The sequence below is a fragment of the Salmo salar genome, chromosome ssa02 (assembly GCF_905237065.1).
Source record: "Salmo salar chromosome ssa02, Ssal_v3.1, whole genome shotgun sequence".
Classification (NCBI taxonomy): Eukaryota; Metazoa; Chordata; class Actinopteri; order Salmoniformes; family Salmonidae; genus Salmo; species Salmo salar.
In genome coordinates, this window is record NC_059443.1 from 5537501 (window position 1) to 5554479 (window position 16979).

Here is a 16979-nt window from a genome sequence, read left to right on the forward strand (position 1 = left end):
CAGCAGCAGTAGCAGCAGCAGCAGCAGTAGCAGCAGCAGCAGCAGCAGCAGCCAGCAGCAGCAGCAGCAGCAGCAGTTAGCAGCACAGCACAGCAGCAGTAGCAGCAGCAGTAGCAGCAGCAGCAGTGTAGCAGCAGCAGTAGCAGCAGCAGTAGCAGCAGCAGCAGCAGTAGCAGCAGCAGCAGCAGCAGCAGCAGCAGTAGCAGACAGCAGAGTAGCAGCAGCTGCAGCATAGCAGCAGCAGCAGCAGCAGCAGCAGCAGCAGCAGCAGCACCAGCAGCAGCAGCAGCAGCAGCAGTTGCAGCAGCAGCAGTTGCCGCAGCAGCAGCGCAGCAAGCAGCAGCAAGCAGCAGCAGCAGCAGCAGCAGCAGCAGCACCAGCAGCAGAGCAGCAGCAGCAGCAGCAGCAGCACAGCAGCAGCAGCAGCAGCAGCAGCAGCAGCAGCAGAGCAGCAGCAGCGCAGCAGCAGTAGCAGCAGCAGCAGCAGTAGTAGCAGCAGCGCTGCAGCAGCAGCAGCACACAGCAGTTGCCGGCCAGCAGCAGCAGCAGCAGCAGTACTGCCAGCAGCACACAGCAGCAGCAGCAGCAGCAGCAGCAGTTGCAGCACAGCAGCAAGCGCAGCAGCAGCAGCAGTAGTAAGCAGCAGCACCTAGCAGCAGCAGTTCAGCAGCAGCAGCAGCGCGGCTGTAGCAGCAGCAGCAGCAAGCAGCGTTAGCAGCAGTTGTTGTAGCAGCAGCAGTTGAGCAGTGCTTAGCAGCAGGTGTAGCAGCAGCAGCGCTGAGCAGCAGCACAGCAGCAGCAGCGCAGCAGTTGCACAGCAGCACAGCAGCAGCAGCAGCAGCAGCAGCAGCAGCAGTGGCAGCAGCGTGCAGCAGCAGCAGCAGCGGCAGCAGCAGCAGCAGTAGCAGCAGCAGCAGCAGCAGCAGCGCAGTTGCAGCAGCAGCAGCAGCAGCAGCAGCATAGCAGCAGCGCCCTGCTGTAGCAGCACAGAGCCTAAGCAGCAGCAGCAGCTGCCAGCCAGCAGCGGAGCAGCAGCAGCAGCGCTTACGCCGAGCTGCAGCAGCGTGCAGCAGCAGCAGCGCAGCAGCAGCAGCAGCTAGCGGCAGCAGCAGCGTAGCAGCAGCACAGCAGCGCACGAGTACAGCCGCAGCGGCCGTAGCAGCAGCAGCGGCAGCGCAGCAGTTGCAGCAGCATCCAGTAGCAGCGGCAGCAGCGTCTGCTGACAGCGCGCGGTTGCAGCAGCAGCAGCAGCAGAAAGCGGAGCAGCAGCGAGCAGCAGCAGCAGCGGTGCACAGCAGCAGCAGCAGCAGCAGCAGCTGCGCGGCAGCAGCAGCAGCAGCGTAGCAGCAGCAGCAGCCGCAGCAGCAGCAGCAGCAGCAGCAGGTCGAGCAGCACAGGCAGCGCGCTGCAGCAGCGGCGCGAGCAGCAGCAGCAGCGGCAGCAGTCAGCAGCAGTGGGCAGCAGCACAGCAGTAGTGCAGCAGCAGCGTTCGCAGCAGCAGCACAGCAGCGCAGCAGTCCAGCCAAGCAGCAGCAACGATAGCAGGAGTGCAGCAGCGGGTTGCAGTTCAGCGCAGCAGCGGTGAGCAGTGCTGCAGCAGCAGCAGCACAGCGCAGCAGCAGCAGCAGCAGCAGCAGCAGCAGCGCAGCGGCAGCAGCAGCAGACAGCAGCAGCGAGCAGCGGCAGCGCTGTGCGCAGCAGCAGCAGCGGCAGCTGTTCCAGTTGAAGAGCAGCAGCAGCAGCAGCAGCAGCAGCAGCAGCAGTAGCAGCAGCAGCAGCAGCACAGCAGCGTTGCGCAGCAGCAGCGTGCCGGCAGCAGCCGGCAGCAGCAGCAGCGGATCGCCAGCAGCAGCAGCAGCGGCAGAGCAGGCAAGCAGCACAGCTGCGGCAGCCAGCAGCGAGCACACAGCAGCAGCAGCGAGCAGCCGCAGCAGCAGCAGCGCCAGCAGCAGTACGGCAGCAGCAGCAGCAGCCAGCGGTAGCAGCGTCCCAGCAGCAGCAGCGGTGCCAGCGGTGTAGCCGCAGCAGCCGAAGCGTAGCAGCAGCAGCAGCAGCAGTAGCAGTAGCAGCAGCAGAGCAGCAGTAGCAGCAGCAGCAGAGCAGCATAGAGCAGCAGCAGTAGTAGCAGCAGCAGCAGCAGCAGCAGCAGTAGCAGCAGCAACAGCCATGGGCGAACGGAGAACTTGGGACTATAAGGTTCAATCTGCATTCGTGTGGAAATAAGGTTATTGACATAGCCTTGTTCACTACCTATATGGTACTATAATACCCCAATACATGTTAAGTTCAAAATAATAACATTGAAAAATAGTTGACACCATTCAAAACCAATTAGGTTCAGAACTTTAAAGCAAATTCTCTCAGAATCATCTTTTGTACATAGAACCTTCTAGTTCCAAGCTATGTCAAATAATGATTTGAGGTGCGCTTGGTTTCCACATTTGGTTTCTACCCAGGTAGGGGCCCTGTTCTCTATCCTGTACGGTCAGCTCCATGGCTTTACCCCTGCCTCTCAGCTCAGCTCCCAGAAGTGGAAGGACTTCATGGCTAAGAGACCCAAGACCCTGCCTGGTAGGTACTAGATGTGGATCGTCAGCTACAGCCCATGTTAGGGAAATACAGGTTCAATTCATCCAAATCAAAAGGCCATGCCTGGATCGACCGTCACAGAACTAACTGTATAGGAACTATAAATATTTAAACAACCAGAATCAAGGCAACAAGGAGAACCAAGGCACTCTTTATACTATATAAACTTCCCTATGCATTCCTATGGCTTTTTCCCTACATATAACCTGGATGTGTGTTCTTTATTTTCAACTCATTTTGATCTATTTGAATTGCCGTAGTTCCATATGTGGAGGTGAAGGGTGAGAGCGGACACTACTTCCTGTTGGTCCAGGGGTCAGAGGGCGGAGGCTGCAAGGCCCGCATATACACTCAGCCAATCAGATCAATGGAGCCGCGCCATGGCAACCGTGAATGGGCTTCTGAAAGAGAATTCTGTGTCGCCTTCAGGTAAGAAACGCTTAAAAAAAGAAAAGAAATGTGAACAAACAAAGATCTACTCTGATATGAAATGTTGTTTACATTATGATTGGTGACTTACCTGTCAATATCATGGACAGTATGAATGTCTACTGTCAGCTTGGTATCCAGCAGTCTTTATAGACTGGCTCAGAGGCCATGGGTCTACTTGGGTCCACGGCGTGTGCCTTCTTCAGTCACCACGGAAGTTGAGAAGGACAAGAAGAATCCCTCTAGCTAGCTGCTGCTTTTATCTACCTCTCCATTTCCTAACACTCAGTCTAGTTTTAATCATTTGAAAATGGTAGAATAACCCAAGGCATTTATACTTGAAAGTTATGTATAGAAAGTCGGAGGCTGAATTATAAAATGGCCCAACCACTATGTACTACTTCCTTTAACTCGCCCTTTCCTCTGAGTCTTTAACTTGCTCCTAAACTAGATTCAGCTGCACAACGCTTTTATTATTATTTCTTTTTTGTTTAGTGGATGGTCGGGGGCAGAACGGAATTACAAATCATTTGTAGACTGCAAATTGACTGCAAGAATCCCAAATAGATATAATATTTGACTAAAACATAATCATTTCAAGCCTTGCTTACATTTGTATAAGATCACATATCTCTCTATTATGCGGCCAGTACTTGGGAACAGATTTCCCAAATTAAAATCACTTGGAACTGATTTCCTGGTGTTTTTACAGTCTTAGGTCCAAACATAAAAACTGAAATAAAGGGGTCCAAAGTAAATCCACCCGCGGGCCAACAGTTGTGGAACCCTCTAACTCCTCTGGAGATTTACCTTCTTTCAGAGATTATAAAGCCCCTTAGAAAGACGGACGTAATACCTCTGAGTGAAACAGACAAAAGAGAAGACCCACAGTGTTTTCTCTCTACCCCCCCTCCTGCTGCATGCTGTAACAGCCTGTTGTACTCTGTACAGCATAAAGCATGCAGGCCTCCACGCTCATTCAGAGAGCACATTTTGTTCCCTTATGGAATACCCCAAAAGAAAAAATCTAAAATATATTTCATGCATTTAACAGAGGCTCTTATCCAGAGAGACTTACAAAGAGTTTTTTTCTTTTACACCAACTCTCATGTAGCATTTATTTTCTGAAAGAGAACATAACATGGTGAAAGAATTGTTCCCTCTATTTCTAACTTTCATGACCCTCACTCTGGAGTACCTTCAAAGATTAAAGCGTAAGAATGGTTCTTTTATACACCGACTCTCATGTGGCATTTTCATTCTCAATGAGAACGCAATAAAATGATGGAAGAAGCAATAGTTCCTGAAAGGTCTTCCTGTTCCCTTCGCTCTCTGTAGGAGCTTATTATATAAAACCCTTAAGGAAAAACCTGACTCATGAACCATTTTCCTTCTGAAAGAGAATAAAATGGAGGAACAAGCAATAGTTCCTAAAAGGTCCTGCCGTTCTGTTCTCCCTTTTTTTCTGTTTCGTTTCTCCTCTAGTTCTAGCTTCTCACCTTCCTCTAGCCTCTCTCTCTAGCTCAATTTTCAATTCAACTCACCTCGCTTAATTGGCATGACGTAACAACATACATATTGCCAAAGCTTATTTTGGATATTTACAATATTAAAAATAAATAAAAATGAGAATCAAATATTGTCAACAGGACAACAGTAACAACAATAACCAAGGGTCAAAATAACCAACACATTGAACAATAACAATAATCATACAGTAGAGGAGCATGTCAGGTTTATTGGTCTGTCAGACACTGTCCCTCAACTTATGGCAGGCAGCAATGCAGTGCGCCGCCAACCCACAGCTCTCTGCGTCCTCCCCCCAACAGGACGGGTAGCCCATCCTCATCAGAGAGGTCTGTGAAACCTTGAATAAGGGTTTCAAATTTGGGGAAATGACACTCTCTAATTGTTTTATATTTTGACATTTTGTCAGGAAATGTAGCTCCGTCTCAGGTTCTGCTGTTGCGCAGTGGTTGCACAGCCTTTCCCCTACAGGGAGCCGAGGTTTTCTGTGACCTCAATGGCAAGGCTGTGCTTATCGGAGTGTACTTTGTCAAGGTTTTTCTAAGGTTTTGATCAAGTAACCATGGTCAAATATTTAGCCATAGTGTACTCGATATAGGGCCAGATAGCACTGCATTTTGCTTTGTGTTTGTGCTTGTTTTCCCAACAAGCAATGTAGTTTTGTTTTGACTGTGTTGTAATTTGGTTTATTCTGATTGATTGGATGTTCTGGGTCTGAGGCTTCAGTGTTTTAGTAGAACAGGTTAGTGAACTCAGCCCCAGGACCAGCTGGATGAGGGGACTTTTTTTCTTTGCCCAGCTTTCTGGCATTGCAGGGCTTGGTAATGATAAGAGAGGGGGTCACTGTATTTTAGATGTTTCCAAAACTTAATTGCTCTTTTTGAGTTTTTATTATTAGTGGATATTGCCTCTAATTCTGCCCTGCATGCATTGTTTGTAGTTTTCCTCTGGACACGATAGGGAGAATCTTACAGAACTCTGCATGTAGGGTTTCAATGGGGTGTTTGGTCCCATTTGATGAAATCTTGTTTTGCAAGTGGACCCCACACCCCTGCCATAAAGTGCAATTGAGTTCAATGACATATTCAATTAGTTTTAGCCAAATTTTTAATAGGTATTTCAATTTGAATTTGCTTTTTAATGGCGTAGGAATGCCCCGCGTGCTTTCTCCTTTCAGTTCATTCACTGCCTCATTAAGGTGTCCAGTTGAGCTTATTTTTAAACCTAAGTAATTGTGTGTGTGTACAGTACTCTATATATTTTGTACCAATTGAGAACTTTGGTCTAATTCTGAGATCTGGATCTTCTGGAAAAATCATTATTTTAGTCTTTTGGGGTTTATATCTGTCAGGCCCAGGTTGCAGTACTGCTCTAGCAGGTCCAGGCTCTGCTGTGAAAAGGCCAGGTGCTGTGGGTGACATTGGGCATAGGTCATCTGTGAAGAGTAGGCATTTAACTTCTGAATTGTGGAGACCAACACCAGGCCCTGAGGATTTTTCTAGAATAGTGGCCAATTCGCAATGTAAATATTGACGCCAGTGCAGGGCCCAGATTGCAACTCCTGACGAAGGCCCCGCCCTGGTTAAAGAATTCTGTTCTTTTCTTACCAATTTTAATGCCGCACGAGCCACAGTATACATTGATTTAATTATGTCTATATGTTTTTCCCCCTACACCACTTTCAACAATCCTTTGTAGAACAGTCCTGTATGCCAAATAGAATCAAATGCTTTTGGAAGTCGATAAAGCAAGCTGTGATATTTTGGGTATTATTTTGGTGGACATGTTTATCTATCAGGGGTGTGTAAGGTGTAAATATGATCAGTTGTGCGATGTTTTGGTATAAATCCAATTTTGGCTTTTTCTCAAGACATTGTGCTTATTAAGGAAGTTTAGAACTCTTACATTGACGATACTACAGAAAACCTTCCCCAGGTTAAAACTGTTCACACAAATGCTCCTGTAATTGTTAGGGGTCAAATTTGTCTCCGTTCTAAAGATTGGGGTTATGAGTCCTTGATTCCAGATGTCAGGGAAATAACCTAAGCACTCAGGATCAAATAAACAGTTTTAATATAGCCAATTGAAATTTTGTCACTAGCGAGTTGCATCTCATTTAGGATGCCATCAGGTCCGCGATGCTTTTTTAAATTTGAGGGCTGAAGTTTCTTAGTAGAGCTCCTGGTCAGTAATTGGGGAGTCCAATGGGTTTTGATTGTCCTTTATAGCTTTTTCAATCCATTCAACTTCTCATGGATTTGGCTTGTTGCGTTTGTGTCAATTTGAACGGTGTTGTAGAGTGTTTTTAAATGCGCCCATACGTCACCATTTTGTATTGCTAATTCCTCTTGTTTAGATTTTTTTAGTTTTTTCCAATTTTGCCAAAAAGTTGTTTGTGTTTATGGGACTTTCACCAGTGTCAGCTGCTTGCTGTTGTACTGTGCTTTTTTGGTTCTGAGTGTATGTTTATAGAGTTTTAAAGTCTCACAGTAATGAAGCGTAGTTCACCATTATTTGGGTCTCTGTGCTTTTGGTTGAATAGTGTTCTAAGGTTTTTCCTTATAATTTTGCTATCTGCATCAAACCAGCTGTCATCTGCGCATTTTTTTTGTTTTGTTTTTTCACCTTCAATTGTGCTTCTTTTGCCGCTTGCCCGGAATATATAGTTGATGTTTCGCACCGCTAGATTGATGCCTCTCTTTACTGTGAGTGAATGTGGTATCCAGAAAGTTATCTAAGAGTGTTTGAATATTTTGGTTCCAGGCTGCTTTCTGTTATTCTTCTGTGCTGTTTTTGGGCCCATCTGTGCGAATTCTCCCCTGATTACAGGCTTACTGGGCTGTGAATGTGTGGTTGTTTCCATGAACCTCTTTTAGGAACAACGTAATTTGGCTGTGATCAGACAGAGGTGTTAGTGGTTTGGACAGTGAATGGAGCGGAGAGAGAAAGGGTCCATGTCTGTGATCATATAGTCTACTGTACTGTGGCCAAGAGGTGAGCAGTAGTGAATCTCCCCAAAGAGTCCCCCCAGAAACCTACCATTGACAAAGTACAGACCCAGGCTTCTACAGAGCTGCAACAGATCCCTTCCGCTTTTGTTGACGGTGCTGTCACCGTTGTTTCTATGGGGGAGATTAAGACAGTTAGAGCCAGTCTGGCCTGTATTAAAGCTGTCCCCCCGTAGTGTCGTTAGGATCAGGTAGCAAGTTCCTGTGCGCGCATTTGTGTCCCTCACAGATGAGCACATTTCCCTGGGCCTGAAAATGGCAATGCCGTCTCACTCCTATGGGTGGGGAAGATCTCCTCTGAGTAATATGGGGATTCTGAGGGGGATATATATTGCACAAAAGGAACACATCTTTTTCTGTCAGTACAAGTTCTTTTTAGTTTTAACCAAATGTGGTATTTGCCAACTGAGGGGATCAATTAGATTTTGTAGTCCGAATTTGTACCCAAATGACCAATCCTCCAGAGTCTCTGCCTCTATTGACAGAGCTGTGTTTCTGTGGACGGCACAATGACCCTCTGTAGCCTGTGGGACAGTGAGTGACAACATCAGCCTTACACCATGTCTCCCTGCAGAATGATGACATCAACATCTTTAAGATTTTTTGTTGAACTTCCAGTGCTAAAACTCTTCAGACCAAAGGTTGATGAGTTTAGGCCCTGGATGTTCCACATGCCAACTGATAGTGATTTCATGTTGCAAAAAGAAAGAATAGCAGTCAGGAAACACAGTAACTATTAACTAATAAGTTGTTAAGAGTGAGAAACAGGATATCAGCTAACATTTATTCTGTTATTCTGTTAAATATTCTATTCATTGAACAAGTAAATTCTAGTAGCAGTAGTAGTAGCAGCAGCATAGCCATGGGCGAATGGAGAACTTGGGACTATAAGGTTCAATCTGCATTCGTGTGGAAATAAGGTTATTGACATAGCCTTGTTCACTACCTATATGGTACTATAATACCCCAATACATGTTAAGTTCAAAATAATAACATTGAAAAATAGTTGACACCATTCAAACCAATTAGGGTTCAGAACTTTAAAGCAAATTCTCTCAGAATCATCTTTTTGTACATAGAACCTTCTAGTTCCAAGCTATGTCAAATAATGATTTGAGGTGCGCTTGGTTTCCACATTTGGTTTCTACTCCAGGTAGGGGCCCTGTTCTCTCTATCCTGTACGGTCAGCTCCATGGCTTTACCCCCTGCCTCTCAGCTCAGCTCCCAGAAGTGGAAGGACTTCATGGCTAAGAGACCCAAGACCCTGCCTGGTAGGTACTAGATGTGGATCGTCAGCTACAGCCCATGTTAGGAAATACAGGTTCAATTCATCCAAATCAAAAGGCCATGCCTGGATCGACCGTCACAGAACTAACTGTATAGGAACTATAAATATTTAAACAACCAGAATCAAGGCAACAAGGAGAACCAAGGCACTCTTTATACTATATAAACTTCCCTATGCATTCCTATGGCTTTTTCCCTACATATAACCTGGATGTGTGTTCTTTATTTTCAACTCATTTTGATCTATTTGAATTGCCGTAGTTCCATATGTGGAGGTGAAGGGTGAGAGCGGACACTACTTCCTGTTGGTCCAGGGGTCAGAGGGCGGAGGCTGCAAGGCCCGCATGATACACTCAGCCAATCAGATCAATGGAGCCGCTGCCATGGCAACCGTGAATGGGCTTCTGAAAGAGAATTCTGTGTCGTCTTCAGGTAAGAAACGTTTAAAAAAAGAAAAGAAATGTGAACAAACAAAGATCTACTCTGATATGAAATGTTGTTTACATTATGATTGGTGACTTACCTGTCAATATCATGGACAGTATGAATGTCTACTGTCAGCTTGGTATCCAGCAGTCTTTATAGACTGGCTCAGAGGCCATGGGTCTACTTGGGTCTACGGCGGTGCCTTCTTCAGTCACCACGGAAGTTGAGAAGGACAAGAAGAATCCCTCTAGCTAGCTGCTGCTTTTATCTACCTCTCCATTTCCTAACACTCAGTCTAGTTTTAATCATTTGAAAATGGTAGAATAACCCAAGGCATTTATACTTGAAAGTTATGTATAGAAAGTCGGAGGCTGAATTATAAAATGGCCCAACCACTATGTACTACTTCCTTTAACTCGTCTTTCCTCTGAGTCTTTAACTTGCTCCTAAACTAGATTCAGCTGCACAACGTTTTATTATTATTTCTTTTTTGTTTAGTGGATGGTCGGGGGGCAGAACGGAATTACAAATCATTTGTAGACTGCAAATTGACTGCAAGAATCCCAAATAGATATAATATTTGACTAAAACATAATCATTTCAAGCCTTGCTTACATTTGTATAAGATCACATATCTCTCTATTATGCGTGCCAGTACTTGGGAACAGATTTCCTAAATTAAAATCACTTGGAACTGATTTCCTGGTGTTTTTACAGTCTTAGGTCCAAACATAAAAAACTGAAATAAAGGGGTCCAAAGTAAATCCACCCGCGGGCCAACAGTTGTGGAACCCTCTAACTCCTCTGGAGATTTACCTTCTTTCAGAGATAATAAAGCCCTGTAGAAAGACGGACGTAATACCTCTGAGTGAAACAGGACAAAGAGAGAAGACCCAGCAGTGTAGTCTCTCTCTCTATCGCTCTCCCTCCCTGCTGCATGCTGTAACAGCCTGTTGTACTCTGTACAGTATAAAGCATGCAGGCCTCCACGTTCATTCAGAGAGCACATTTTGTTCCCTTATGGAATACCCCAAAAGAAAAAATCTAAAATATATTTCATGCATTTAACAGAGGCTCTTATCCAGAGAGACTTACAAAGAGTTTCTTTTCTTTTACACCAACTCTCATGTAGCATTTATTTTCTGAAAGAGAACATAACATGGTGAAAGAATTGTTCCCTCTATTTCTAACTTTCATGACCCTCACTCTGAGTACCTTCAAAGATTAAAGCGTAAGAATGGTTCTTTTATACACCGACTCTCATGTGGCATTTTCATTCTCAATGAGAACGTAACAAAATGATGGAAGAAGCAATAGTTCCTGAAAGGTCTTCCTGTTCCCTTCGCTCTCTGTAGGAGTTTATTATATAAAACCCTTAAGGAAAAACCTTGACTCATGAACCATTTTCCTTCTGAAAGAGAATAAAATGGAGGAACAAGCAATAGTTCCTAAAAGGTCTTCCTGTTCCCTTCGCTCTCTGTAGGAGTTTATTATATAAAACCCTTAAGGAAAAACCTTGACTCATGAACCATTTTCCTTCTGAAAGAGAATAAAATGGAGGAACAAGCAATAGTTCCTAAAAGGTCTTCCTGTTCCCTTCGCTCTCTGTAGGAGTTTATTATATAAAACCCTTAAGGAAAAACCTTGACTCATGAACCATTTTCCTTCTGAAAGAGAATAAAATGGAGGAACAAGCAATAGTTCCTAAAAGGTCCTGCCGTTCTGTTCTCCCTTTTTCTGTCTCTTTCTCTCTCTAGCTCTCTCTCTAGCTCTCTCTCTAGCTCTCTCTCTAGCTCTCTCTCTAGCTCTCTCTCTAGCTCTCTCTCTAGCTCTCTCTCTCTAGCTCTCTCTCTCTAGCTCTCTCTCTCTAGCTCTCTCTCTAGCTCTCTCTCTAGCTCTCTCTCTAGCTCTCTCTCTCTAGCTCTCTCTCTCTAGCTCTCTCTCTAGCCTCTCTAGCTTCTCTCTCTAGCTCTCTCTCTAGCTCTCTCTAGCTCTCTCTCTCTAGCTCTCTCTCTAGCTCTCTCTCTAGCTCTCTCTCTCTAGCTCTCTCTCTAGCTCTCTCTCTCTAGCTCTCTCTCTCTAGCTCTCTCTCTCTAGCTCTCTCTCTAGCTCTCTCTCTCTCTCTCTCTAGCTCTCTCTCTAGCTCTCTCTCTAGCTCTCTCTCTCTAGCTCTCTCTCTAGCTCTCTCTAGCTCTCTCTCTCTAGCTCTCTCTCTAGCTCTCTCTCTAGCTCTCTCTCTAGCTCTCTCTCTCTAGCTCTCTCTCTCTAGCTCTCTCTCTAGCTCTCTCTCTAGCTCTCTCTCTCTAGCTCTCTCTAGCTCTCTCTCTTAGCTCTCTCTCTAGCTCTCTCTCTAGCTCTCTCTCTCTAGCTCTCTCTAGCTCTCTCTCTAGCTCTCTCTCTAGCTCTCTCTCTCTAGCTCTCTCTCTCTCTCTCTAGCTCTCTCTCTCTCTAGCTCTCTCTCTAGCTCTCTCTCTCTAGCTCTCTCTCTAGCTCTCTCTCTAGCTCTCTCTCTCTTAGCTCTCTCTCTAGCTCTCTCTCTAGCTCTCTCTCTAGCTCTCTCTACCTCTCTCTCTCTCTCTAGCTCTCTCTCAGCTCTCTCTCTAGCTCTCTCTCTAGCTCTCTCTCTCTAGCTCTCTCTCTCTCTAGCTCTCTCTCTAGCTCTCTCTCTCTAGCTCTCTCTCTCTCTCTAGCTCTCTCTCTCTAGCTCTCTCTCAGCTCTCTCTAGCTCTCTCTCTAGCTCTCTCTCTCTAGCTCTCTCTCTAGCTCTCTCTCTAGCTCTCTCTCTCTCTAGCTCTCTCTCTCTAGCTCTCTCTCTAGCTCTCTCTCTAGCTCTCTCTCTCTCTAGCTCTCTCTCTCAGCTCTCTCTCTCTCTAGCTCTCTCTCTAGCTCTCTCTCTAGCTCTCTCTCTCTCTCTCTAGCTCTCTCTCTCTAGCCTCTCTCTAGCTCTCTCTCTCTAGCTCTCTCTCTCTCTAGCTCTCTCTCTCGCTCTCTCTAGCTCTCTCTCTCTAGCTCTCTCTCTAGCTCTCTCTCTCTAGCTCTCTCTCTCTCTCTCTCTCTAGCTCTCTCTCTCGCTCTCTCTCTAGCTCTCTCTCTCTAGCCTCTCTCTAGCTCTCCTCTCTCTAGCTCTCTCTAGCTCTCTCTCTCTAGCTCTCTCTCTAGCTCTCTAGCTCTCTCTCTCTGCTCTCTCTCAGCTCTCTCTCTCTAGCTCTCTCTCTAGCTCTCTCTCTAGCTCTCTCTTCCGCTCTCTCTCTCTAGCTCTCTCTAGCTCTCTCTCTAGCTCTCTCTCTCGCTCTCTCTCTAGCTCTCTCTCTAGCTCTCTCTCTCTAGCTCTCTCTCAGCCTCTCTCTAGCTCTCTCTCTAGCTCTCTCTCTAGCTCTCTCTCTCGCTCTCTCGCTCTCTCTGCTCTCTCTCTCTAGCTCTCTCTCTTAGCTCTCTCTCTCTCTAGCCTCTCTCTCTCTAGCTCTCTCTCTAGCTCTCTCTCTCTCTTAGCTCTCTCTCTCTCTAGCTCTCTCTCTCTAGCTCTCTCTCTCTAGCTCTCTCTCTAGCTCTCTCTAGCTCTCTCTCTCTAGCTCTCTCTCTAGCTCTCTCTCTCTAGCTCTCTCTCTAGCCTCTCTCTCTAGCTCTCTCTCTCTAGCTCTCTCTCTAGCTCTCTCTCTCTAGCTCTCTCTCTCTCTCTAGCTCTCTCTCTCTCTAGCTCTCTCTCTCTAGCTCTCTCTCTAGCTCTCTCTCTCTAGCTCTCTCTCTAGCTCTCTCTAGCTCTCTCTCTCTCTCTCTCTAGCTCTCTCTCTCTCTAGCTCTCTCTCTAGCTCTCTCTCTAGCTCTCTCTCTCTAGCTCTCTCTCTCTAGCTCTCTCTCTAGCTCTCTCTCTAGCTCTCTCTCTAGCTCTCTCTCTCTAGCTCTCTCTCTCTAGCTCTCTCTCTCTCTAGCTCTCTCTCTCTAGCTCTCTCTCTCTCTAGCTCTCTCTCTCTCTAGCTCTCTCTCTCTCTAGCTCTCTCTCTCTAGCTCTCTCTCTCTCTAGCTCTCTCTCTCTCTCTAGCTCTCTCTCTCTAGCTCTCTCTCTCTAGCTCTCTGTTTCGCTCTCTCTAGCTCTCTCTCTCTAGCTCTCTCTCTCTAGCTCTCTCTCTCTCTAGCTCTCTCTCTCTCTCTCTCTCTAGCTCTCTCTCTCTAGCTCTCTCTCTCTAGCTCTCTCTCTAGCTCTCTCTCTAGCTCTCCCTCTCTCTAGCTCTCTCTAGCTCTCCCTCTCTCTAGCTCTCTCTCTCTCTAGCTCTCTCTAGCTCTCTGTTTCGCTCTCTCTCTAGCTCTCTGTTTCGCTCTCTCTCTAGCTCTCTGTTTCGCTCTCTCTCTAGCTCTCTGTTTCGCTCTCTCTCTAGCTCTCTCTAGCTCTATGTTTTGCTCTCTCTAGCTCTCTCTCTCGCTCTCTCTCTCTAGCTCTCTCTCTCTAGCTCTCTCTCTAGCTCTCTCTCTAGCTCTCTCTCTAGCTCTCTCTCTCTAGCTCTCTGCTCTCGCTCTCTGCTTCGCTCTCTCTCTAGCTCTCTCTCTCTCTAGCTCTCTCTAGCTCTCTCTCTAGCTCTCTCTCTAGCTCTCTCTCTCTAGCTCTCTCTCTCTAGCTCTCTCTCTCTCTAGCTCTCTCTCTCTCTAGCTCTCTCTCTCTCTAGCTCTCTCTCTCTAGCTCTCTCTCTGCTCTCTCTCTAGCTCTCTCTCTCTCTCTAGCTCTCTCTCTAGCTCTCTCTCTCTAGCTCTCTCTCTCTCTAGCTCTCTCTCTCTAGCTCTCTCTCTAGCTCTCTCTCTCTAGCTCTCTCTCTCTAGCTCTCTCTCTCTCTAGCTCTCTCTCTCTCTCTCTCTAGCCTCTCTCTCTAGCTCTCTCTCTCTAGCTCTCTCTCTCTAGCTCTCTCTCTCTCTAGCTCTCTCTAGCTCTCTCTCTCTCTAGCTCTCTCTCTCTCTAGCTCTCTCTCTCTCTAGCTCTCTCTCTCGCTCTCTCTCTAGCTCTCTGTTTCGCTCTCTCTCTAGCTCTCTCTGTCTCGCTCTCTCTCTCTAGCTCTCTGTTTCGCTCTCTCTCTAGCTCTCTCTAGCTCTATGTTTTGCTCTCTCTAGCTCTCTCTCTCGCTCTCTCTCTCTAGCTCTCTCTCTCTAGCTCTCTCTCTAGCTCTCTCTCTAGCTCTCTCTCTAGCTCTCTCTCTAGCTCTCTCTTTCGCTCTCTGTTTCGCTCTCTGTTTCGCTCTCTCTCTAGCTCTCTCTCTAGCTCTCTCTCTAGCTCTCTCTCTCTAGCTCTCTCTCTCTAGCTCTCTCTCTCTAGCTCTCTCTCTCTAGCTCTCTCTCTCTCTAGCTCTCTCTCTCTCTAGCTCTCTCTCTAGCTCTCTCTAGCTCTCCCTCTCTCTAGCTCTCTCTCTCTCTCGCTCTCTCTCTCTCGCTCTCTCTCTCTCTAGCTCTCTCTCTCTAGCTCTCTCTAGCTCTAACTTCCCTGTCTCCTTAATGCACTGTACTTGTATTAAACTCCCCTGTCTCCTTAATGCAGTGTACTTGTATTAAACTCCCCTGTCTCCTTAATGCAGTGTACTTGTATTAAACTCCCCTGTCTCCTTAATGCAGTGTACTTGTATTAAACTCCCCTGTCTCCTTAATGCACTGTACTTGTATTAAACTCCCCTGTCTCCTTAATGCACTGTACTTGTATTAAACTCCCCTGTCTCCTTAATGCAGTGTACTTGTATTAAACTCCCCTGTCTCCTTAATGCAGTGTACTTGTATTAAACTCCCCTGTCTCCTTAATGCAGTGTACTTGTATTAAACTCTCCGTCTCCTTAATGCAGTGTACTTGTATTAAACTCCCCTGTCTCCTTAATGCAGTGTACTTGTATTAAACTCCCCTGTCTCCTTAATGCACTGTACTTGTATTAAACTCCCCTGTCTCCTTAATGCAGTGTACTTGTATTAAACTCCCCTGTCTCCTTAATGCAGTGTACTTGTATTAAACTCCCCTGTCTCCTTAATGCAGTGTACTTGTATTAAACTCCCCTGTCTCCTTAATGCAGTGTACTTGTATTAAACTCCCCTGTCTCCTTAATGCAGTGTACTTGTATTAAACTCCCCTGTCTCCTTAATGCAGTGTACTTGTATTAAACTCCCCGTCTCCTTAATGCAGTGTACTTGTATTAAACTCCCCTGTCTCCTTAATGCAGTGTACTTGTATTAAACTCCCCTGTCTCCTTTGATAGCGTTTGTGTTGTCACATTCATATGAACTTCATTTGAACTCATAAGCCATGTTACCAGGTTATTGAACATCCTAAAAAGAACTCCCACATCTGAGTTATGTTGTTGCAGGTGTGTGGAAATAATGTGATTACTTCAGAGGAAAGAGAAACAGGAACACTGCTCTTACTAATGTCACTTATTCTATTCAACCTTTATTAAACTCTACCCATGCAAAACCTGCTGATTTAGAAGGTCCTGTGTAGATTGTATTTTCAACCAGCAACTATCAGGAAATAACACTGATCACGTCACACTTTTTTACAGTGTTCCTTTCATCAGCTGTTGTACAATATAATACAAAACACAGTAAAAACAGAATTTTGACTGCAGTGGGCCTTTAATAAAATAAGTAGTACCAGCGAGAGCAGTGGGCAGGTTTCTCTTTTCTCTGATGTTATTGAGAAGGGTTCAGCCAATTGATTGATAAAGCAGTCCACTTGGTCTCTTCCCCCAGGTTCCACCACTACAGACTGGCTGCGCTCCCTGCCCTGTCTCCATGGAGACCAACTGCTACAGAGGGAGAGGAAGTTGGCCGAGGTGCAGACCCTGGTCCTAAAGGAGTGCCTGAGTAAGTACAACATCATCTTTTATTCATCCTTTATTTAGCCAGGTAAGTCTCGTTGAGATAAAAAAAAAAATTAAAAAAAGATTTTTCAAGCGATATCATGTCTGACGCAGAATATATATTAAAATGTCTGTACTCAGCACACTCTTTCCATTTGCAGTGTACTTTATTGCTTCCAAATAGAGCCTAGCTAATGTATTTTTTTATTATTGCAGTTTATTTAACCAGGTACTTTATTGAGGACATTCTATTTGACAAAAAAACATATTTAGCATAGTTTAATAAAGCAGGTCAGTCTGTATCGTAGCCAGACAGGTAAGTGGTTCCTCCAGTATTAAAGTCAGTCTGTATCGTAGCCAGACAGGTAAGTGGTTCCTCCAGTATTAAAGTCAGTCTGTATCGTAGCCAGACAGGTAAGTGGTTCCTCCAGTATTAAAGTCAGTCTGTATCGTAGCCAGACAGGTAAGTGGTTCCTCCAGTATTAAAGTCAGTCTGTATCGTAGCCAGACAGGTAAGTGGTTCCTCCAGTATTAAAGTCAGTCTGTATCGTAGCCAGACAGGTAAGTGGTTCCTCCAGTATTAAAGTCAGTCTATCGTAGCCAGACAGGTAAGTGGTTCCTCCAGTATTAAAGTCAGTCTGTATCGTAGCCAGACAGGTAAGTGGTTCCTCCAGTATTAAAGTCAGTCTGTATCGTAGCCAGACAGGTAAGTGGTTCCTCCAGTATTAAAATCAGTCTATCGTAGCCAGATAGGTAAGTGGTTCCTCCAGTATTAAAATCAGTCTATCGTAGCCAGATAGGTAAACATTAAGCAGCCTCACGCAACAGAAACATGAGGCTCCAGCCCTGTGGGCCACCCTGGCTCGGACAAGGCTACTTACTGACTACTCTCGTTAC

The 16979-nt window shown here is 45.9% G+C and overlaps 1 protein-coding gene across 3 annotated transcripts in view; it reads left to right on the forward strand.

Moving 5' to 3' along the window:
- Positions 1-16979, forward strand: part of LOC106596747 (mdm2-binding protein) — a 56089-nt gene that overhangs the window by 21047 nt on the left and 18063 nt on the right. For all 3 annotated transcript variants that reach the window (XM_045696693.1, XM_045696701.1, XM_045696698.1), the window contains 3 exons: positions 8708-8825; positions 9103-9273; positions 15973-16086. In XM_045696693.1, coding sequence (XP_045552649.1) covers positions 8708-8825; positions 9103-9273; positions 15973-16086 — 403 coding nt within the window. The remainder of the gene's footprint in view (positions 1-8707; positions 8826-9102; positions 9274-15972; positions 16087-16979) is intronic.